The sequence below is a fragment of the Acartia tonsa genome, chromosome 14 (genome assembly GCF_053477335.1).
Source record: "Acartia tonsa isolate MP-2025a chromosome 14, ASM5347733v1, whole genome shotgun sequence".
NCBI lineage: Eukaryota > Metazoa > Arthropoda > Copepoda > Calanoida > Acartiidae > Acartia > Acartia tonsa.
The window spans coordinates 36,241,219-36,267,681 of NC_137273.1; the positions used below are offsets into that span (position 1 = coordinate 36,241,219).

At 34.3% G+C, this 26,463-nt stretch overlaps 1 protein-coding gene across 2 annotated transcripts in view; it reads left to right on the forward strand.

Annotated features, from left to right (window-relative positions):
- Nucleotides 1-25,841, forward strand: part of LOC145306043 (uncharacterized) — a 125,629-nt gene extending 99,788 nt beyond the window's left edge. For both annotated transcript variants that reach the window (XM_080147972.1, XM_080147974.1), the window contains exons 69-71: nt 24,428-24,624; nt 25,025-25,131; nt 25,665-25,841. In XM_080147972.1, coding sequence (XP_080004098.1) covers nt 24,428-24,624; nt 25,025-25,131; nt 25,665-25,820 — 460 coding nt within the window. In that variant the 3' untranslated portion in view covers nt 25,821-25,841. The remainder of the gene's footprint in view (nt 1-24,427; nt 24,625-25,024; nt 25,132-25,664) is intronic.
- Nucleotides 25,842-26,463: the final 622 nt, after the last annotated feature.

The window sequence follows — 26,463 nt, forward strand, 5'->3', positions numbered from 1 at the left end:
TAAACCCATCCTAAATATAATAAAAAATGTTAAGAATAAAGTAAAAAATATTGTATATAAACTATTGGATAAAATACCATTTAAAATAGTGCTAAAAAACGTATAAAGCCCCGCTCTAAAGTTGATGTTTTTAAGAAAGATAAAACATATGTTAACATAAATAAGATTATTAAAATAAATAGTGTAAATACAATACAACCAGAAAATGAATTAAGTCTCGAAGAAATAGCAGATATTTTTGGGGATAATAAAGAGGGAATTGAGTTGACTGCGCCACTACCCCCACCACCATTAACCTTAGAACAAATATTAGGAAAATTAAGCTACATAGAGGACCAAAATGTAAAACAAAGAGTAGCTAATCTTCTATTAAAATTTGAAAGTGGGGCGTCCCACAACTTCGATATTGGGGAAAGCATTGAAGAAATGGATTTCCCTTGCCCTGAAAATTATGATAAAAATACTAAAATCTATAATCTCTCCCTAACAGATACGCTCCATCTTAGATATTTCATAGATCTATGCTTAAAAATGGACATTATAGAATGCTCCCCACCCAGCCAGCAGTTTGGGTCACCTGTTTTCCTTACGAGCCGTAAGGATAAACAGGCGCCACCACGCATAATCATTGACTCTAGGGGGGTGAATGCTAGTATTCCTTACAGCGTATCATCGATCACAATGGATCCGATGAATACGCTAAAAAATCTGCTACCTAAAGTAAGATATGGGACTTTTGTAGATATTAAAAATGCATTTTATAATCTTAAACTATCCCAAAAAGTTCTTGATTCAGGAGTGTCCTGCATTGTGACCAGCTTTGGGTGTTTCCGCTTCAAGAGAGCCATCACAGGCTATGCGGGAACACCCAGCCTTTTGTTGCATTATATATTATCAAATATTCATTTAAATGACTTAAAAATTAATGACATAATAGAATTGTTGCTAGTTTGGTTCGATGACCTCTCAATCTTCTCATGGTATGAGGAAGACATCGAGGACCACCTCGCCAAACTAGAAACTTTTCTATCCCGCCTCAATAGGCTAAATCTAAAATTAAATTTGGACAAATGTACTTTCTGTACAGACTTAAACAAAGATAAAGTAGTTGTACTTGGCTATGAAATAGGCCAGGGACGGATTACCATCCCTGACAAAAAGGTCAAATATATAATGCAACTAAAAGCTCCAAAAACATTAAAAGAACTTCAATCATTTATAGGAAATCTTCAATATTATAGATCACTTTTGCCCCTACCTATCCATGGACATATGAATGCTTTGTTCCCCCAAGTAAGGAATTTTAACTGGAATGAAGAAGCCGATTTTCATTTCAATAAAATCAAAGAAATACTTGCATCTGATAATCTCAGCAATGAATCAGCAAGAAATATAGACTTTCAGATGTTATATACTGACGCCAGCAGGCATGCCATAGGTTCCAGCTTGCTAGGATTTGAAATTAAAGACCTTTTTCAATCCGAGCTGCCTACCTTTATGGACATGCCTGCTGAACTAAAAGCATATTTTAATGGCCATGAAGAGATAGGGGTACTTTTTAAAGAATCAGATTATCTAAACCTATTTTATCAAATATCAATCTTCTTAAAACTAGATTTTTCAAATTCATATGAAAATTGGTATAAAATTTTTTCAAATAATTTTACAATGTATTCACAATTAAGCTATCTCTTGGAAGTCACATCTGACGATGTTGTAAGGACTAAAAAAGAAATGAATAAAATATTTGTAGAAAAAATAAATCTACTTAGAGCAGGGGCTCTATCATTAAATAATCCATACGTTCAGACATTCCTATTCTATGCTTTTTCAATGTTTTCGAAACATAAACTTCGAATAATTTACCTGTCAAGCAAAGACGGATCCATCCTCGAGAACTTGCTCTACCAGCGATTCACTGAATCCTCCAACTCTGAAATAATAATTTTTGTTAATAATGACAATTTTTATTATTTGGGAGTAAAAGAAAATTTTGAAATAAAACAGAGAAAATATAAAAAGACAGTTCAGAATCTAGACGTCAGTGACAGAGAAGTTTATACGTTCCTCGAAAAAAGCATGAAAAATAATTTAAATGATATTAATGTAAGAGGAAAAATATTAGGGTTTTTCTCAAAAACCGTGGCCCCCAAAGTTATGGAGACCACAGGCATAGTGTACCTAGAGATCCTGGCCATATACGAGGGCCTCACCTTCTTTGAGGTGGAGATCAAAGGTACAAGGACATTAATACTGACAGACAATGTGGCTTGTTATAAGATCCTTAGAAACAAGAAAATTGAGAATCGTAAGAGTAAGCTTGATTACTTGAGTCAAAAAATTCTCTATTGGTTTGGAAAAATGGTTTCCTTTCTATCTATTCGGACAGACGAACAGCTGGCCGATTTTATTAGCCGCTTAATGCCCCATGCTACTGAAAGACTTGACTTTCAGGTGGAGGAAATAAAGCCTGTATATCAAGGGGAAAATTTTGCTATTTTTGATGCAGCACCCATTATAAGGGACAAAGAAAATTTTATAAACAAGGACACGGATGTACAAATTTTAGCAGTAACTAGAGGCAAAGCTGACGAAGTTCTTAAGAAATATGAGGAATTAACAACCCGCAATAAAAGGGCAAAAAAGGATAAAACCAAAAAGCCTAGTAAAAAGGAATTGCAAGAATCAAAAGCTTTAGCAGAAAAATTACTAGAACAAGTTTTGCCTCCTGTCCCTGCTAAAAATCAGTCCGAAGAAAAAATTAATGTGCAAAAGGAAAGTACAAGTCTACCTATCCCTGTCCCCGAGACATCAGACAATAAGACACATGTTGAAAAGAGCTCAAATAAAATTGATGACCAAAATGTTAATTTTGATTCAGGGATTAAAGATACAAACTTAGATAAAAATCAACAACTTTTTAATGACCCAATTCCTATAACAATTGAGGATAATAATCCAATAGATATTGTGCCCGTAGATGAACAATTTATTATAAATGATCCTATTCCAATTTTCCCTGACGAAGAGCAAAAAATAATAGAAAATCCATTAAATAGTCTTCCAGATAATGAACCAATAAATTTTAATAATATAGATCCCCTGACTCCTGACCCTATAGAACAAAATGTTAACACGAGTTCAAAAATAAATTTAAATGTTGAAAGTACTGAGGATTTAGGGATAAGCATTGATACAAAAAAATCATTTTCTGAAGTCCTATTAAATACACAGGAACACAGTACAGTAGGACATAGCTCAAATAAAGCTATGGCAGATAAAATGGCACTTTTTGAGCAACAACTCAATAAAAAACCTGACAGGGAAGAAAGGGAAAAAATGAGAAAAGAAATAGTAAATGAATTTCTAAATCAACCCCATGATAATGAACAAAATTTGTCAAATAAAACTGAAAGTCACACCGAATATGAAGACAGCATAATATTATTACCAAATGCAAATGCTACTTTTGAAAGGCTGCGAATTTTTGAAAAATCTACCTTTATACAATTACAAATAAAAGAAAATTTGTCAAATGACGTCGATCCAACGACATTAAAATATAAACAAAATTTACTAATTCTACCCTACCCTCTTTATGGCTATATGGCTGGAAGCATGCACCGTGATATGGTACATGCAGGGGTGAAAAGGGTTCGTGATAATATAACATCTACATTTTATGTACAGTATAAATCAAAATTGCGGAAAATAATTGAAGCCCATATAGGTTTATGTTGTACATGTATAAAATCCAAAAACAATCACTTAAGATTAAAGAGATTAACCTCAATTAATAGAAATAATAAATTTAGAAATACGGTAGTAGCAATGGACATATTGGAATTTAGTAAGAAATCAAAAATAGATGGAATAAAAGGAATACTGGTTTTTATGGATGTGGCCACCCAGTATATTACATTGCATTATCTACCAGACCTAAACTATGAAGATATTGAGAATGGCATAAGCCAGTACATTCTATTGCATGGACATGTCAAAAACTTTTGGGCCGATAACGGCAAGAATATCAAAAATTCTAAAAGTCATTTATTTTTAAGAAAAATAGGCTCAAGATTTTTAGATAGTGCTGCTTATAAAAGTGCCTCGAGAGGCAATATCGAAAATAGGATTAAAGTAATCCAAAATTTAGTACGAATTGCAAGGGCACATGCCGCAGATATAAAAATTAAAACAGCATTAAGCACGGTAATACATATAGTGAATACAATAAAATTAATAGGGACAAAGCTAAGTCCCTATAACCTCCATTACCTTAGTTTGTATGGTTTTGAAGGTGGAATAGTGCAAAATGATAATTTATTTAGACCAAATTTCTCATTCGACCCCAAATCTCTATCCAAGAGATTTGAGGATTATCAGATTCCTTTTAAGCAATTACATGATGAAACACAAGAATTTATTTTCAACAGGCAAGAAAAATTGTTGAAAAAACTTAACAAGAATAGGCATGACCATAACTATAAAGTGGGGCAGTTTTGCGTGCTGCGCCGTGACCATCTAAAAAAGAAATACTACGCAAAAAATAAACCAGTTTTTGATTTAATGGTATGGGTAATACTTCATATAGGGAGACCCCTAATTACGATAAAAAATATCTGGAGCACTTCTACAAAGAAAGTGAACCCCACGCAAGTAAAAATACTGCGTGAGGATTTAATAGGCGATTATCAATTACCCAGTAAGGTTGCTAAACACTTTAAGGTGTTGACCTTGCGGGATATCCGAAAATTTAACAAAATAAATAAAGCAAATAGAATACTGAGAAGTATATCAGACGACAAATCTAGTTCTAGAGTAGATTCACTGTCAAGTATTTAATCTTAGCTAAATTAAAGAAAGACAAAAATCCTAGTTATATAGTAGCTATTCTCCTTTAATATTTAAAACCCACCTTTCGTTATTGCGGCCAATTTCGGAAAGCTCAAGCTCATCGGATTCCAAGGGTAAATCTTGTCCTTCAGTTCCTTGTCTTGTAACAGCATCTTGTACCTCGCTGTAAACATCAAGCTCCAACCACGAGCCAGACAGGCAGATGTCCTGGAGCGAGGTAGGAAGGCTACGGGTTCCGATGGGGCACAAATAAGGCAGAGATCGTGAAGTGGGGTTACGCAGCGACAAGGGGATTAAATCCATCTTTTGTTTAGCTACGTTATAACGTCGCTGGTAACCATGCATTTCAGTCCGCAGTCGCAAACATTCCACTCGCAGGCGTTGGGTTCTTGCATTCAAGGTTCTATAGCGAATTTTTAACTCCTCCTCTTCGGTTTTAGATCTCTTCAACAGCTGGCGAACATTCCTCAAGTCACACCAAAGGCTGAGGGAGTTACAAATACAGGTCACCTGAAAATAAAAAAATACAATTAATAAAATAAGTGATTAAAAAACACATTTGTTAGAATAAATGTAACATGTGTCATTCAAAAACAATAGACCTAATAAAAAGCAAACAAGTAGTGTCCCCTGATCGTATGAGTATATATTGGGAGCTAGTAAGAATAATTCGACAGTTGGATTTATTATACAACGCTGTCATCCAGGCTAAAATCTGTCTATGCAGAGCTTGTAAGAACTTAAAAAGGAGAGAAGCTACTCAGGAATCAGCAGCACGTTTTTATCGATACATGGAATTAAACTATCAACGTTTGGCACGCCCTTATTTGAGAAGAATCATTCTAAGTTTAGCCCTACAAATTAGGTTAAATTTAGGGCAACAAAACTCTTTAGAGTAGTTAACCAATCATTCACTTAAATAAACTACACAAATTATTTTCAGTAAAACATCAGAAAATAAAGACAATACTTAAACTCTAAGTGAAAAACAATGATGGTTGTGAACTCACCAGAACTTTTTAGATGCTTTCCTAAGAAAAAACTCATGGAACTAGTACATGATGATATGAAGGCTGAGGATGTGATTGTACTCTGCTATGACTACATCTTTTACTTCAACGCAATGTTCAGGGACTTGAGATGGGTCCAAAGCGCCACCTCCGATGAGATATTTCATGACCGGCTGAGCGATCAAATTCGAAAGAACGGCGAATGGAAAGCCTTCTTAAAAAATTTGATCGCTTGGTTCCGCGAGTCCCCACGGAGTGAAAGGCTGACCAAAGTCTTCCTTGACCATGTGGCCAGCATCGACCATTCTATCAACAAATATCACTTAGCCATCAGGGAATGGGACTCTGCAGTATGGGAGGGAAGAGATAAACCTAGCCGGTTTCAGAGAGAACGACACGAGCTCCCCCATCACGAAGGAAGCCGACTCCAAAGCCTCGGTCGCCGACAACCTCGAGAACATGAAGATCACCACGCTCACCGCAACCAGGATAGACGAGATAGACGTTACCAACAACTGCAAGAACGCCGTGCTAACCATTACCAGCACGATACTCGTAACCTACTTGGAGAGTACCCTAGAGAACAGCGACAAAGGCCTAGTGGACTAGCAGCATGGGGTTTCAGAGCCTGGCCTACTAGTGGAGACCTTCGCCTACAACTTGATAGAGGAGCAGGACGTCGCCGCTGTGCCTCGGTTCAACCAATGCCACGCTATGACCACGCCCCTAGAAACCACGACGGCTAAGAAAATCAATACCCATTCACTTAGATAGTAGTCTAGAATAGCAACATATTTAATCCTTATTCATGATAACTATATTTAACCATATTATCCTTATTTAATCTTATTTAACCATATTATAATCTTTATATGTTAATCCCTATATAATCAAAATATATAATAATCATTAAGCACAAAATGAGTTAATGTATCGCCTAAAAATAATTATGAATGATTGATAAACTCTATTTAAAAAAAAGTTAGGGATAAGTAAATTAAAAAATTATTTGAAATCTTGATTCTATATTTAGAGAAACGAGAAAAATTATAAAAAGCTTTTAAACGAAAAATAGTAGGTTTTGCCTCAAAATGAATAAAACTGTAGCGGTAGAATGTGCGGCTGATGCCTAGAAAAGCTTCGCTCCCAGAAAAATAGGGTTGATATTAAAACGAAAACGCAAAATTTTAGAGTAGCTTACTCCCAAAAAATTGAAATAAAAAGATTTTATTTTCTACAAAAATACATATCGACGAACGTAAAAAACTAATTTAAGTAAAGTTTCGCTCCGAAACTATTTTCATTTATTAATATTCTCCTTTTGTAAGAACTAATAAAGTGTTGAAAAAAGTTGACACATGTCAAATTTGAGCATAAACAGACCTAAAATGAATTTCAATTTAATTTAAATAATGCAAATTTGAATAAGTATGACGCCAGCTTGCTTATTTTGAAGTCCAACTTGCGAATTTTTGAAACACACTTACACAGCCTAGTCTGCTGGTGTGTGTGCGTCACACAACTCAGTTAGGGATACACACACCCTAGTGCCATATAGGCATACGCACACACAAGCCATTTAGCAGTAAAGTACATCTCAGAAGGTCACTGAGGGACACACACACACACACACACACACCACCCGTGCTGCGCAAGCACACACACACACGCAAATACACTTAGCCTAGATAAAACATCAAACATACAAAATACAATCTTTATTAATAAAAAAGTAACAAATTAATTAATAATCATATTAATAAAAAATTCCTCGCGTAGGCGTAAATATTCATCAAGAATAGGTCTCATGCGAACGACAACGGTCTCGCGGTCGTCACCATAGCTGGGATATTGGGAGAGAAAGACACTATATAGGCGTTCCAAACGTTCATGAAATCCAGCAAGGAAACCTTCCCTAACTCTCATAGGCAATTCAGGATTGTTGAACCTGGTCACGCTCTCGTATTTAACTTCATCCAACACTTTATCCAATAAAACCTTAATATGAGTCTGCAAATTCTCAAAATTAAGATTATTTACAAGCAAGGCTTGAGAATTTTCCAGCACATTTTCTGCAAACGACATCTTTCAAACAGAAAATATAACTGATTAAAACACCATAATAACCATTCATTTTATACCAAAATAACCAGGTACACTAAGCTAGGGATACAAATCAAGCTCACGAGTAAACCTCATTAACCTGTCATTAATCAATTCCTATTGGCTAATAGAATGCTGCATGATAATGCGCTAAATTACAGCGGCAAGCCTAACACTACAATTCTTTCCAATACAAATATTACAATATAAAATAAATCTAACCTCTAATAAAAAATATTAATAAATTATTACGCCGTTTAAAACAAATAAAAAACAATTTTCCACAATTTATTGAAAAATCAATTTGGAAACATTAAGAACAATATTTCAAAATCAAGGAAAGCTGCCGCTGGTGACCTCACAGATCCTGTTGGAAATCGAACCGAGCCTTCGACGGATAAACTCGATATAATCATTCGAATACTCGATAAAGTCATCCCCAAAAGTAGCAGGTTTAGTATCATCTGGTGTAAAACGGTTGACCCACTCAAATTCTAGATCCAGCAACTCTCTTCTAAAATTATCGCGATCAGTTTGAGAAGCTAAATCTCCGTATTCGCCGTTTTGTAAACCCACCACAATTTTGGCTATATTTCTAGTAAAATCGCCATAAATAACTTTTAAAGCCTCGCGTCCAGCAAATGTAGGCATTTTCGCAATAAACAACCAAACACAACTGAAATTAAACAAAACAAACCAAGCAAACATCAACTAAAACACAAATATAAACCAATTAGCGCACAAATTAAGCGCGCCAAATAACAAAGACTTAATACACCTGGAGAAATAAAAAACACCCCTTTTTAAACCGATTAAGATAAAAACTAAGCTACACAACAGCTGCAGGCAGCTAGACAATAAAAGAGGCGGCAAAATTATTAAAACAAAACAAAATTTTAGAAAAATAATATAAAACAAAATAAATAAAATAATTTTCACATTTATTAATGCATATTTGAAACACAAATAATTTGTCTAAACATGAAAAACTTGGAGCTGGTGAAACTCTACATCATCTTCTACGGTTTTCAACTTAGCAAGCTGAACATCTTCAGTTTCTCCTGGCAAAGGCCGACAGAGCAAGACCCTTGCGACTAAAGTCTCTTGGACACCCAATAGTCTAACCACCTCCTGTCTATCAACGGTAGGATCAGAGGTCTCAATCCTCGCTTGTAGATATCTATGTGCATTCCTCATGACGCTAGTCAAATCCTCCCAAATTAATCTAACAGTTTCGCTTGCAGCCATTCTTTTGAATATTCGCTAACCAACTAAAAATAAAACCAAATGCAAAAAACATTAGAACTCTGAGCACACCAGATAAGGATACGCGCGCGCAAGGATAAATAAACCAGCCATAGAACAAAAACAAAATAGATCAGAAATATTTTCGAGCATACAAAACAACAAATAAATAAATATTACAAAATTTATTCATAAATTATGACAATAAATTTTATAAAACACTACAAATTGAAACTAAACTACAAATATAAATTTTAATATTCTTGCCAAATATCATAAACATTCTGGCCAACCAAGCCCATAGCATCTCGGAAAAATCGATCCAGTTTTGCAACCTTTTTATAGATAGGTTTCATCTTTCGGACAAAAGCCTCCTTGGTTTCTCCGAATATGGGGCGGCTCAAGCTGAAATAGTTGAACAGTACATCCAATTCACGTAAACATTCTTTAGCCAAGATACAGATACCATCACCAGGATATTCCAAATAAGCTTCGAACTGCTGCCGAGCACAACCAAACTCGTATTCTCGAATAAAATCCCAATCATCACAGGCACTCTCATACGCATATTCATAACAAACATCCGAATCCATGGAATCCTTCTCAGACATTTTTATTCCAAAGTTCAATAGAGAATGATAAATTCATAAAGCACAACTCATATTTATACTTAAAATTGACAATAACACACATACAGATTACAAACACACACACCAATATCAAAAAATTCAAAACAACAAGCAAAAAATTTAAAACTTAGAATAAATAGGTAAAATTAAAACTTTGTTTCAAAAAGCGTTAAATTTATGAAACTACTAAATATATGTTATAATCCTTATAGCGTTAACACACAACAGCAATATAAAAAATAACAAAATTAAAAATAACATTTAAGCTTGCATTTAAAATATAATCCTTGCAATAAAACTTTTCAACGCTAGCAAAATACGTAGATTTTAAACCATAATAACCAAATAAAACTAATTTCGAATATTAAAATCTCACAACACTTAACCATAAAAATAAAATACAAATTTTAAAACACATCATATTTATTAATAAGAAAGAACAAACTAATTTATAAAATATTAGCATCAAACTCTTCGCGCAGCTGATTATATCCATCCATAATAGGTCTAATACTAACAACAAAAGATTCACGATCAGCACCAAATGCTGGTTGTAGGGCAAGAAATCTTTCATATAGGCTATCCAAACGACCAAAGAATCCAGAATTCCAAAATTCTTCCCTAATTCTTATAGGCAACATTGGATCATCTAATCTAGCAAAACTAGCATAACGGGCCTCATCTTGAAATTTATCCAAAAGGAAAATAAAATTCAATCTTAAACTCTCAAACTGGCTATTATTCAGCTCGAAAGCTTCAATTTTCTCCTCCTCTGTTAAAAGCATTTTCAAACAAAAAACCACAACTAATAAAACCAAAACAACAGCAAATTATTTTTATACCAAATACCCAAGCGCATAAACAAAACACGTGCAATTAACTCGCGAATACACCTCTTAAACCTGTCCTTTAAAACGAGTTCTTATTGGACAACCAACCATAACCGAACCTTAGACAAAGAGGAACATAAAATAGCAACAAACTAATGTCCGAATAAAGCAGCAAATAAAATAAAATAACAACTCCTATCTATCTTTCACTCGACTAAATCTATATCACTAATACTCAGTCAGTCAAAAGTCTAAAATGTCAGTAAAAAAGCGCTACTAGTCTTGAACAAATAATCACTTATAAGATAGATAGAAAATAATTTTTATCAAAATACACCCTCCCTCCCTACATCCCTGGAATTTAAATAATTAAAAGAAATAAAAAAAGCTACATATATGTCGTCAATAACCCCTAAACGGTAATTTTTTTGCCACAGGGGGAGAGTATTTGCCATTGCAAATAACATTAAAACTTTTGGTTAATAAAAAATCCTTTAAAGTTTCATTCAAATAAAATAAGGGTAAAGTATGCATACGGCCTTATTCCTCAATGAGAGAAAAAAGAGGTCTTTTAGCTCAAATCAAAAAGGGCAACTAGCTCCCAAACTTATAAACAGATAAGAACGGGGCAATAGGTCAAACATAGACCAAAAATAACTTTCCAAAGACCCTAAAATAAAACAGGGAGGAAAGCACCATAGGTTATAAAAAACCAAATATATTGAAACTTAAAAAACATAAAAGGTACTCACCACAATAACCAAAAGAAAACACACAACGCCAGCCCCAACCAGCAAGAGTGCTGGGCAAGCGGCCCGAAGGCCGCTCACGGGCGCCTCCTTCAAATCCGAGATATTTTCGGAACAGTTAAACAAGACAGGCGGCGCTGGATGTTGGTAGCGACTAAAAAAGGAAAAGATAGAATTAATAAATAATACTATTCTTCCTCTAATAAATACTTCTAAAAAAGTACAAAAAAATAATCATTACCTACAAATAACATTAACTACAGAAGGCTCTAAGCAACGTAAGAAATCTTTATGATAATCCAACGAACGATCATGGAGATCAACACCAATCTCCTCACTACTATCTTCGTCGTAAACGTAGTTGGGATCCATAACAATAACTAATCAAAAACTGTAAGATTTCAGTGTATAATTTCACTGACTAAATAAAAAAGCAATATATATATCAAAATTCTAATTATTACCTCGCAATCTGCTAAACAGCAGATAAAATAGATGGTGAAATTAGCATACAGCCAAATGGCCAAAGAATACCCCAGGTAGATCTGGGAAAGCAGAAAAATCTGAAAATAACATAAATAAATTAGTAAAGAAATACCAAAAAATATATTTAAAAAACTCTTATTAAATGTCTCTAGATAATAAAACGCTAAAATCGAGATAAATTAGCGGGTTATTGAGAACACTTTATTAAAATAAGTCCGATACTTAAAAAAAAGTTACTTACCACATAATAGAACAATAAGCTGGGGGAGCATCCTCCACAGCAACAACATCGCGCTCAACAGCGGCGTTAGACATGGGAGCTTCAACATCCTGGAGCCGAAATTCTTCATTGGCCCCTCCCGGACGTGACCGGATATGAAACGCCTGACCAAACGCCAGGGAAAAACGCCGGGAGAAGGCCTTCAGCTTGTCCTTTGGCAACACTGAAAATAAATCAAAATTAATAAAACATTATAAATAAATTAAGATAAACCTTTTAAAGATCGGACCAATACTCAATAAATCTATTAATTGATATCATTTTAAAAAGCAATTATATTATTTTTATGTTTCAGCACAGCAAATAAATCAGAGATTAAAAGATGGCGCCTGCATATAAAAAGCAAAAAGTTATATGCATAGGGGGAAGTTACTTTCAACGAGTAAGGTCCGAACTTGAAAAGGCAGGTTTTATTTTTGTTTTTCTAACAAATGTACAGATGTTATATTCATCAAACTTACCCCCCAGAAAGAGAGAGATAAAAAACAATTTCTTTGAATCCATAAGAAAAGAAATAAATAAAAACACACTAATACTGTTAAACTTAACAGGAAACTCCCTATTTGTCAACCAGTGTAAAAAAGAACACCATAACCCAGAAAATACAACCGGTTTCGACAACGACAAAACAACGTCCTACATACAATGTATGAGGAATCTACTATGGTTTCTGATTAAAAATCTCAAGAGAAAAGGGATGGAATGGTCAGAAATGAAAGAAAGAATCGTGATCCTGCCAACCTCCCCAAGATTTATCTATACGTGTTGCCAAGATCCTGATCATCACACACAAAATATAAAAACAATCCATGATACAGTGACATCAATGCAATTACATTTAAAAAATCATTTTACTATATCAAATGTACCAATAGTCCGAGTGGTGCCATTGCGCCACTGGACCAACTTCATACTAATCAACCTAGACATAGACAAAATATTTTGTGCAGACATGGAATTTCTGAAAACACTATGCAAAAGGAATTTCTCGTATTCTTTCCGAAATCTAGGAGGGAATAAGACCGCTCAAAAAATAATACTGAAATACGTATTAGACTTGAAAAAAGACAATGGGCTACACATCAAATCAGACTACAACAAATTATGGATCGATTACCTACACTGTCTGGTATCACCTGACTATTCGATTAAAGCAACTGTATACAAAAAATTGCGTATTTATTATGATAAATTGAAAAATTAGGACGATTAAAAATGTTCGACTTTCAGTGGTTACATAAAAAACTAGACGATAGAACTAAAAAACTTTTTTTTACTTTTAGGAAATGATTTTGTTAATCCTATCCTTACTATTTGGGGCTAGTAGTGGTGTCTTACAAGGGGAACAGGTCAGTTTTCTCAAGGAATCTCACTACCTACCAGTAGAAAGATTCCCTTCTTATTACCAAGACGTCATAAAATTCAAAATACAAATTCTAGGGGAAAAAGAGTTTAAAAACATTTTTAGAGATCAAATTCAACATGGCTTTTGGCAAGCTTTTAAATTCATTGCTAGGAGATATTTCCAAAACGAACAACTGAACCATATTGGTATAGGATTACTAGACTTAAAAAATAGTTTGGATAGAATCAAAAATGGCACTATTACATGTAAATTAGCTAACGTAGAGGATCTGATTATAGAATTATATGACATGATTACTACTAGTAACCCTATAACCACTGAAAGTCCTACTAGAAAAAAGCGTAGTGAGCCTAAAAAACCACGTCTTGACCCCGCAATTTCTAACAAACCCCCAGCAATAGCAGACCCAGCATTCCCAGCTTTCACTATGAGACAAATATTGGAAATAATTTTTGATAACAGTTTTGAAAATCCACCTACTCAATATAATGATAGACCCAGATCTGAACAACTAAAAATAAGTATATCAGTAAATTATGGAATCGAAAATTTAAGAAGAGAACAATTATTTAGAATAGGAAAACTAGGGAATTTTGATTTAAAAAGATACAATACCCGAGTACTAAAAAAGAAAGTAAGAAAAGGCATAGCTAAATTGCTAGGAATGGAAGGAATGCCAGACGAAGTGTTTCGCAGATATGTCAGCGATTCAACTTCTGGATTAATCAACTTTTTGGATTCAAATAATCTTCCATTACCTGGTGCTAATTCAGCTGGCCCTTCTACTTCAAATAATATAAATACAAATAGTGACAGTCAAGACAACGGGGGTCAAAACATGGACTTAGGAGGACTCAATTATAACTATAATGATTATGACGACCCAAATTATAATCCTGACACAGACTCTGACGCTCAGATGAATTCGAGCTCCGACTCTGAAAGCGATAGCGATGAAATTCACGAAAGTGAACTAGATGAACTAGGGGATGAACAACCCCCTTCATCACCCTCAACAGTAGAACCAACATCTGAATCTTTACCTCCATCACCTCCTCCAACGCTACCTTCAACACAATCTGAATCTACCCCATCAACGGAAACCCCTCCAACTACTGAGGCTAGCTCTAACCCTACGGAAAAATCGAGCACAGCAACAGAAGCAAGTACAAACCCTACAACAAAAACGGAAACCCCTCCAACTACTGAAACTAGCTCTAACCCTACGGAAAAATCGAGCTCAGCAACAGTAGCGAATACTAATCCTACAACAAAAACAGAAGCTCCTATGATTTCTCCCAAACCTGAAGAACCACAGGAAGGTCATAGCCATGCAGCCTCCAACGGGGAAGCTCCTCTACCTGGTCATTCTCCACCTGTGAAAGAAGAATCTCATCTACCTGAAAACTCTTCTCCTGCGACAGAAGAATCTCATTTACCTGAAAATTCTTCTCCTGTAACAGAAGAATCTCACTTACCTGAACACACTCCACCCACAAAACCTGAAGACATCCTAGTTAAACCCGACGTAGAATCTTATCTATCCAGAGACATGGAAGATTCCATCTCAAATACCAATCATATAAAACAAGAAAACAATCTTAACACGGAAATGGAGGTTGACAATGATGACCCTAACCCAATAAAACCCGAAAATAATCCCGAATCACAAATGGAAGTCAGTGGGGAAAGTAATGCTTCAATAAAACCTTTACCTAAAGAGGAAAATAATAGAAAGGGGCTAAGATGTGTACCACTAAATAGGCTGACAGAGGAAATAATGGAGGTGGATCTAACAGAGTGTGATGATCCCAACCACGTAAATATACTACAAACTATTTTTGATCTAAGACAACATCTAGGACAACTGGTTAATCAAGCAGCTAGTAAAGATAGCGAAATAACAAGGTTAAAAGATCATATAGAAGATTTAGAAAACATCATTAAACTGGAAACACAGGAAAGAACCAGGCTAGAAAATTTACAACGAGATTGTTCAGCAAGCTTAGCACATTTATCAACAACATACCAGGACTTAGGTCGAAGGTATGATGACCTAGAAACGCAAAATCATGCCTTATTTGGAAGTAAATTAACACTAGAAAGTAGAATAACAGCTGAAAAAACAAGAGCTGACACAGCGGAAGGAAGATGGGCAGAATTAAATGAATTATACGAACAAATAACGGCTGAAAAATTAAGTGCTGATTTAAGTCTCAATGAACTTAAAAGTACTGTAACATCACTAACAATAGACAACAAACAGATTAACAACGATAAAGAACTACTAACAATAAGGTTAGAGAATTGCGAAAAAAGGACAAATACTCTAGAAAAGAATCTCCAAGAATTAAATCAAAATATATTTGCTTTGCAAAAAGAAATAAATAGACTAGAATTAGAAAGAAATAAAGCCATTAACGAAAAAACTACAGTTCAAAATCAATTAGATACCTTAATATTCCAAAAAGATAGGTTTAAAGATGATAAGGTAAACTGGTTAAATAAAGAAATAAAAGAAATAGAAATAAAAAGGGGTTCTTTAGAAAATAAATTGGAAGACTGCCAAAAAACTATCAAAGACCTAACACTAGAAAAAGAAAAGGCTCAAAAAGACTATGGAAAAAACATCTTACAAATAAGGGAGAAAATGTCACGAGAGATTTCAGATTTAAAAGAACAACTTCAATCTGCTACTTCATACATCAATGAAGGGATTGAAACGGAAAAAATCCTGCAAAATGACAAAGCAGTGGCAAAAAACAAAGAACTAAAACTTGTTGCTGAAAAAATCGCATTACAAAATAATATAATCTCCATTGACTCAATGTTAAAATCAAAAACATTAAAAAACCGCTATCTTAGAGGCCTATTCAAGAAAACTATGGGGAAAAATAGGGATTTAAAAAAGCAAAATCGTATTCTAAAACGACAAATACTTGAAGGCAATAATTTACCAATCAGCGGACCAAAAGTGGAGAATGAAACTCCCCCATCTTCTGAAAATCCTGCAACACCGGCAGGATCAAGCTCCGAAGCACCTCCAGCTAACAATGGAGGACAATCAGAACCGAACTCCGCACCTCCTGGTAATAGTGAAGCACCTCCAACAAACAGTGAAACACCTCCAGTCAATGCTGGATCATCCCAAAATAATAACAATGGAGGACAAAATAATAACAATGGAGGACAAAATAATAACAATGGAGGACAAAATAATAACAATGGAGGACAAAATAATAATAATGGAGATCAAAATAATAACGATAGGTCAGAACAATCTGAAAAAGGAGACAGTGGCGAAGGTGATGACGAATCTGATTATCCAGACTTCAGAACATCCGAAGAAGTCCTGTCTCAAATTAATCTAGCTTATGATGAAATTAAAAAGATAAAAAACTTAGTACAAACTCCTGAAACTAGACAAAGATTAATAAGATTGGAAACAAAATATGACACTTTAACTGAAATTTTAGCAGGATTAACACAAAATAGCGAAAAAATTCAGAATACACTAGAATCTATACCAAATAGTGGATTTACACCACTCTACTCCAAAATCAATTTTAGGAAAACATTAAAGTTACAGGAATTTGACTTAGGCCTCAGAATACAAAAAATCTATGACATCTTAAAAGGGACCAAAACACCTTTGAGACAAAGAATATACCGCCGTATCATGGAAGAAATAGACCTAATATCAAATTATCTAATTAATATTATCCCATTGGGGGATCAACCTAAAGTGATTGATCCCACCTTGCTACGAGAATGCGTGGATTTAGTAGCTGCTGATAAACCTATAGTAAGCATGTTGTACCATGATGATTATTTATGGGCCTTTAATACTGATAAACATTATGGATACAAATACAAATCGATGTGGTTTGGTGGTGTGCCACAATGGGCTTTGCGAGAAAGGACGATTTTTTCATCTACCTTTCCCCCAGAGCTCCTTTGTGACAAAACACTAATCCATCATCACTCTGTATATTGCTTAGGAAGACATATAAGAGTAGAGGACAACAAATGCATAAAGGACACAATGAAAAGTTGCGATTATACTTTTACATTTTCAACAGACGCACACACAGAATTAATAGAGGACCTAACTTATGCCTGCAACACTACCTGTGAAATTTACCAACACGAAGGAAATCCTATCGCCAGCTTTCTTATGACGCCGGACATTATTAACAAATATTTTGGAAAAACCGGATCTTTCAATGATATCTTAGGGGTAATTTACGATTTTATAGTGCAACACTGGTGGGCAATTTTCGTTTGGGTTTCCTTTGGAGGTTTTAACGTGCTCATAGTCATTGTTACATGTTTTAGTAATTATTTCATTAGTAACGAAGGAGAATTCAGATGGTTCCCTTGCACAAAAAATGACGCAAAAAATTTAGCAAAATGTTGTTGTTGCAAAGAACAAGAAATTAGACATACTGAATATGAGCTCGTTAACCTCCAGGGGCCAGCCGTTTGAAGGGTCGGCCACCAGTGTACATTAAAAAATTCCTCTAACAAAAATAAATAAAACCCTCTAAAATCTTAAAAATCCAGGTTTATCTAGAAAAAACATACATTCAATTGCCGTATTACTAATTTTATTTTTAGGTACCTATATATACACATATTTTTAGACCGACAAATTAGGAAAATTGTACAACAGCCACGCAGTACCAGAAATTACCAGGATAACCGAAAAAACCATTAAAATTCCAAAAATGACCAAAAGACAATAACTAGACATTTAAAACGAAAATGACTGCTTTGTAAAAAAAATACGACATTCAAATCTTAACATTATCATGCCACAAAATCTAATTTTGCTTAATTATAAAAACATATAAAAAACCTCCATATTGTTCTAAAAAATATAAAAGAATAATTCAAAATCAAATTAAATCAGTTACAATTAAAACTTGAGGCTGGACACATGTGTTTGAAATCATACTTAACCTTTATTGATCATAATTCAAATAAAAATAGTTTGGTAGAAGAACAATTTTCAAGGTAAACTACAGTTTTTCCATTACAAAATAATTTTAATAAGCCAAACATGAAAAATTACCACCCGATACCTCTAAAACCAATGCTTACTTCTCCATTTTTAATTAAACTTTTAAAACAATTTTGATACATCCCAATCACTAATTAATAATTTTCCTATACTTAATCAAAAAAAGGCTAAATTAATCCGGGATAAAGGAATAAATAGAATCTTTAATGATTTTTAAATATTTTTAGAATAAACAATCAGAGTGTGCATTTCCTAAATACGAGAAGTTATTAGCCGCGGCTGTAAAGTCCCGCAAATACAGCGTCACCGCTCAGGGTGGTTCTACCACCTGTATTTGTTAGGGCATTCCTGCCTATCCCAGCCACGCTCAGGTGGACAATTGAGAGGATTGACAATGGCTGATAATTTTTCAGGAAGGACAGCTCCAATTGAAGGGGAAAATAATTATATTGGACAAAATGAAACCTATCCCGAGGGACAATACCAATCTGTCCTAACCGAAGCCTTAAGAAAGCTGATGTTATCAGCTGAACATAAAGATTTCCCATCCAGAGAACTAATGCAATTGGTTGAGAGGAATTCGACCGCTTATACCCCAAAATACAGACGTCCAATTACCCCGTCTGAAATGTTAACTATGTGCCCTAACCAATGGATAGGAGGGGAAGTAATATTTGCCTTTTTAATGGAAGAACTTGGTCACCTTGAAGATGTCGCTATCCTACATACCTACTTTGGCGAATTTCTAAAAAGCAACAGCCGAGAGGAACTAAACCAAATATATGACGGACAACTAAATACCATGTTAAATCGAGAAATAGTCCTAGTTCCCCTTCACCTAAGGGGAAACCACTGGGCTTTCGTTGTAGTTTCTAAATCAAACAATATAATAGAATACTATGATTCGCTTCTCCAATGGGACCTAGCAGATCATAGAAAAAGTATTGTTGAAAGTCTGCAAAAACTACACAACATTTTTGTAGAAGAAAAAATCCTAAACACGCCTGTAACCGTTAGTATCGTCAACGATGCGCCACAACAAACAAACCTAACTGACTGTGGCCTTTACGTCTGTAAAACGGCGGTTGCCTTGGTCAGGGGAGAACCACTCAACTTTGGCGGTCAAGATCTAAATTACTATCGAAAAACCATAGTCAAAAGCGTTCTTGGCATTGACTGCAATGATGCCCCGGCAAATTCTGAAAATACACTACAACCATCAACACCAAGCCTGGAAGAAACCATAGAAATGGACTTAAACCTCACTTTCCAGGATCTCCCTGCCTATAACGAAATGTTAGACGACATTTTTGCTGAAATAGACAATGACATAGCTAATGGCCCTCAACCAACCCAACAAGACGACCAGCCAAGCATGGCAAGTACAATGGACCAACCAACCCCTATGGACAGCGTTAGCCAACTACCTGTAACAGCCGCAGAGGTTGAAGATCCTTTCCTACTATGGAACCAAAAACACCATGAACAACTAGAATATCTTAAAACAACCAATATCCCTTATCTAGACTTTGACCAAGACAAGGTTTTGTGTACACATAACTTTTTAGGATGCTACAAAGATTGCAGAAAAATGTCAGAAGTTGTCCTAGTACTAAGACGACAATATAATGTGGTTGGGGATCATAAATGGACCTTTTTGGAAAAAGAAGCCAGGAAAGACGGGCGTTTCATCATAGATTGGTTTCTAAAAACCCCCGTGTACGACATAGATATTGAACCAATGGCTTTTCTACCAGGAAACCGGAAAACTCTAAGCAGACTGATAAGAATTATAAAACGTATCAACAGACACCAATTGGACCCGGCCCAACAACAAATGATAGACAAAAAACTCAATATGTTCCACAATAATCCTGAATACCACAAGGCAAAAATACGTGAGACCAGGAAGATTTCAACAAAAAGGACCACCAAACGACTACGAAACCAAATGTAATGAAAATCTACCACTGGAATTAAAAACGCAAAAAAGGATTTTATTTTTACTCAAAAAACCCAAAACAAATTTTTACCCAAAAAACCCCAAGCAAAACTAATTTTTAAACAAAACCCAAAGCAAAATTTATTTTTACTCAAGATCCAAAGCAAAATTTCCTACTTTTAAAAGGGAAAATTTAAAATTAAGATAACACGAAAAAGCTAATGCTGGCTAAAAAACCGCAAAAAACCTAAAGCTAAAAAAGGGAAAAAACTACTCTATAATTAAGTTGTCTAAAAATAATAAAATACGATAATATATATATAATATATCCGGGGAAATATCTGATCAATGATACCTTTCTGTCACTGCTAGCTGCTCTTATGTAAATAATATAAGTGGAAAAGGGTGACATTGATCAGACGGTTCCTTTGACCAATAATTTAAAATATGGTAAACTGATTGAAAAATACACAAATAAAAGAGGCTAAATTGTTTGGGTATTTTACTTTCAGCAAATAAAGTAGTAAAGTTAAAATATATTAAAAAATCGGTCAAAATCGAATAAAACGAACTATGCACTTACGGAATTTCGCAGAAAGGAGGACGATCAGCAAAGAGATTAGAGTCAGGGTGGCAATCAACACGTCTCCGGACACGGGATCAGCAGGGCTAATCATGTCAAGCCCGGCTTTCTCTAACTGATACAACGTGTTCTGAAAAAAGGAAAATCATTTACTTATCAAAAAAGAATAATTAAAGCAGAATAAAATAAATAAAATATAAAATTCAAACACAATACAATTGTTATGCGATAAGCGTAATACAGGGATGTTTGAAATTTTATATGACTATGAAAATGAAAAAAGTTTCTTTAAAAAATACGTATAAAATTTAGTCCGAAAAAGATATTTATCTACCGCAATAGGGGGACTAAATATTATACAATTCTAAATTATGGAATAGAGAATTTTTAAGAAAACTGATATAAATGATTTACGTTGAAACTAAGCGATAATGACCGAAAATATTGTAATTAATGTAATATTGTAATTAATGTAATAACATCTTATGTTCATTAAAATCAGCAAATAAAAGAAGAAAACTAAACCAAAAACAGAAGCTGATTCTAATAAATATAAAATTATTAATATTAAGGGAATACATTATTGTGATTGAAATATTCATTTGATAAAACATTATCTATTATAGTAAAAAAGTCTCCATAGAAAAAACAGGATTAAGGATCAGTGCCGGAACAATAAAAAGGTATATTTACCTGCAGAAACAACCGGTCCTCCTCCTTATCCCTGCCTGGCTGCCCTAGCATCTCTACCAGCTTACCGCCGGTATAGATGTTTAAGGCATTAAACTGTTGCATGGTGAGATTATAATCGGCTAAGACCGAGTATAACCTCCCCATGGCAACTTCGTTTAACATAATGCCTGACAAAAATAAGTTCGCACTAAATAATCAGGGAAATGTGATCGCAGAAAATAATCGAAGATTCTGAAAAATAAGAACCACTTTTAATAATATCAAAATGAAGAATTGATTCGTCATTCGACAAGAAAAAACTTATCACCGAAGGCTAATTCGAAGGGAAAATATATTGAAATTATCACCTAGCCTTAACTTATGCATTTACGCATGCATTTCATATATTTTTAACCTATAAAAAATGATTTTTCACTGTATTTTTCCCTTTTTAGAAAATAAGAAATTTCAGCGTGACGCCACCTTAAAGTAAACTAAAACCGGCATGGTTATCCAATATGGCGTACTCTGGAGTGTACGCGGCATTCGCGAAATATGTGAGATAAGACGACATTTAGCCATCGGTATAAGTATTTTTGGTCTCTTTATGTTTATGAAATAAAAACTTTAACAATATCGTAAATATAGTATTTAGAAATTTTTCTTTGTACAAAAAACACAAAAAAATCATTAAAATAATAAACGAAAGATATCCTATGATTTAAAACACCTCAAAAACCAAGGCTGTATGAAACATGGGTCATCTTTAGCCTCTTGAAACGTGTTATAATCGAGCTTTTTCTTTTTGAGAGGGGTACATGGTTCGTCCTTTTCCCCTAAACCGATTCTATGAATAACTTGTAGAGTAGCTTTACTGGGGAAAAATCCAACCCATACCTTAAAATTATGTATTTATTCTAATGAAAGTAAGAGATTATAAAAATATTATCAAAATTAGACAAATTTAAAACAATTTAATATAACTTTTAAGTAAAAAAGCTTGTATAAAGACCTATTTATTAAAATGGGGAAATAAGATCTATAAAACGAAGACCCTAAAAGATAATATTAGAGAACATAACCCTTTTAATAGAATGGTCATAGTACAGCTAAAAAATTATTAGCAAATATTGTCAATATAAATTAACATTAGTAAAACAATACAAGAATCATAAAATTAGAGGTTTCGTGATAAAAAACTAAATTAAAAGAATGAAAATCTGTAAAAATTAAAGAGGACATTGAAAAAACATCATTAGAAAAAAACTAATTCGAAACCAATAGTTTAATGTATTCTTGATGTAAAATAAAATAAATGTGATCTTACTAATTTATGAAATGAATATTGTGATTTAGTTGAATTATACACACACTATTAAATGCAAAATCTTAAAAATCAGGTCGCCAATTTTTAATTAAACATAAAAATCAACACAAAATAAAAGTCATCATTTTTGTCTCTCTTTTTCCTAAGGCTTTCGGGCCTATAAAAGTAAACCTGGAAAAGAGAAACAGTCAGTCGTTTTACGGAATTTATATATCACACAAACTCTTTTTGAAATTTCTAAAATTTAAGGGAAGACTCCCTTCTCTTTCTTTGGAATTTTCTTGAGAGTCTTGGCGGCTCAAACTTAGGATTTTACATTTGGAACACACCTAAAAAATAAAAAGTTTTGTTAGATAAATTCATAATACTTTGTTAAATAAATTATAGAATATCATTTTGATGTTGGTCAATTGAGATAAATTTAATAATAGGGCCTTCTTAGGGCCTAAAGGTTTAGGCATCCGGACGGATAGTTATCTCCAAATTTTCTTCTGAAGAGAACTCCTATAGCGCGGTACTAGGTACCAGCAAGTCGCAAGTCACTACGGGGCTAAATAGGAATAACACAGGGAAGGTACAGTGGTGGCTCGGCTACCAACGGTTGATGATAGCACGCTATCTGACGGCCGATACTAACAACTGTATCCTCCTCCAGCTTCTGAAGTATAGGAAAGTTGGAGATCGTTATCTATTCGGACAATTTAACATTTTCGGATTAGAACTCTGAATAAGTTCACATCTTAAAGGTAGTTTTGCTTTGTTAATACTCTGGAAGATCGGTTCGGAGCTAGACCTAGTGATTTTCTTACCTGACAAAGGTACCTAACAAAGAATCTCACGCCTCACGGGGCTGTAGGCAGCAGGACGGAATGTTGTAGTCATGTTCGCATGGCTCTAGTAATCACAACAGATCCTTCCAGTCCAAAAGTGTTGACAGAGTTAGCTACCTAGGAATAAAAGGATTCTTAGAATAAAATAACAGTATAAAGTTATCGATAATATTTTAATACCATTTTCGGAATAGGGCCTATAGGCAAAAGATTATCCCTTAAATATATTTGGGTTTAGGATCGGTGTAAAATAATATCACCATTCTAAGGTTAAATATATTTGACAAAACAGGGATTAATGTGTCGCTGATCTGGAAAGGAGACATTGGTGAGAGATTGTGGTTCTGTGATAAAGGATTGCATTTGTCCCTGGAAGCCGGAGGCGACCCATTAATATTCTTTAATAGTATATAATATCTTATTGGAAGTTTTTTGTCTTAAGGATTAACTGTATTTTATTTAAAAAAAAACATTTATTGACATACTCCTAAACATAGGTAGAAAACTAGATGTAAAAAGTCCCCAACAAATGAACCCCACGCCCAAAAGTGATGCAAGGGATCTACAAGAAAAGTCCCCTGTTTATACCACTATTAATCAAGCCAAGCAACCGTCCAACAAACCAATGACACAGGCAAAGCAACAGCCAATGACTTCACAGCACTCCATTGCGTCCAAACAAAATATATCAGGCAATTTCCTATATTTTGAAGTGGATTTAACAAACCCCTTCCTTCCACCTTACACCTCTGTTTAAGAAAATAGTATTGCAAATTAGTAAAAGTACCTACTCAAAAACATTACATTAAAAAGTAAATGGCTGGTATAACGTTTTTGATAACTTTTTTTGTTGCTTCTATATTATACCTTCAATTTTATCTTATTATTATCTTATAAATAAAACTTAACTTAAAATCACTGATCTATTTAAATTTAAAAACAGTTTGTCAGGCAAAAAAATAACTTAATATTAATATATTAATTGTTTCTTTAAAAGCAAGAGTAAAAAATTTAAAATAAATACCAAATCTGTGCTAAAATAATTATTAGGATGGTCTACTTTTAAAATAAGAGAAATTGCCCTAATTACAGGACAGCAAACGTCTCCCCAAAAGCAGCCCGCAGTTCCCCAGCCCTCCTCAAATGTGCTCACCCAAAAAATGAGCGGTCAGCCCACTCCTAATAATGCTCCAGTTAAGGTGAGTGTTTCAATAAATTCAGCAAAAAATAGCAATAGCAAATTGTTTAGATATTAGAACAATATTTAGCTAAATTAATTAATTCATATTTTACCTCTTGTTTTTTTTATATAAAAATGTTGTTGCCTAAGTAGTGTTGCAATCAAACTATTTACAATCAGGGATCTAAAATGATAAGACATTGGCCGATAAATTGATGTACATCCCCAATTTTATACACAAAATAACCCCTTATTTATATCACAATTAGTGGTTGAAACATTTCACCACTCAACTTAATGAAACATTTAGTCAAAATTTATTAAAATTCCCAAAGTTGTTCAGCCAATAAATGATAAAAGTTTATTTTAAAACTTTGGGGACCATTGTAATAAACAGTCCAATGTCGCCTTCCTCCCTAATAAATAATGTTTTGTATAGACTCTAGATATTCTTTGAATTACATTAAGGTGACTATAAGGAAGGACGTACACTTTAATTATAGAATAGCTGCGCTACTTTTTTTTATGCGCAATTAACTGAACACCGTTTAGGGTACTGAGAATAATGTGGAAAGGAAAGTTATTATCGCCTCGACACCAAGTCAGCCCGCGCCACCCACCCAGGAGGCGAGGAAGGCCGCGCCACCCACGCAGGAGGCGAGAAAGAGCACAATAAGTCAACCCGCTAATTCTACTCAGGGACAATAGAGTTATTATAATAGAGATAAACAGAGACGTCCAAGCTTTTTACTTGAAGGGGTAATAGAATGTATCCTTTTTTAATTTTGAGGGGGTTAAAATAAGGGGTTTTGAAGTTTAAGGGAGAAGGGGGGGGGGGATAAACACCAACTGTGGACGTCTATATAAACACAATACCTTAATACTAAAGCTCATTTTTCTCATTGGCATGCTTTTTTTTGATATATACAGTTTATAAAATACTAAATGTCTCTCTGAATATCAAAATTTAGAAGGTCTACTTTTTACCAGATGTTATTTCTTTAAACAACCATCTATAATATTAACTCTATTGTTAGGAACAAGCTAAGCCTGTTGTCACCCAAACTTTGCAAAAAGTTGAGCATAAAAACGAGGCTGTTGCACTTTCAGCTAAACAAACACTTAAAAATATCACAGAAGTGCGTCCTAAGAATACCGCTGACACAACTGCTAGCAGGGCAAATGAGAAAAAGGATCTTATTTCTGCTGCCGAGGACAGGCAAAAAAAAACTTCAACTCAAGAGGACACCAGTAGCAGCCCCAATAATAAAGCTTCAGTAAAAAAGGCGGCGGAAAAGTATGAAACTCACACTGCAAATCAAGAACATAGTTCTGCTAATTCAAATCTCCA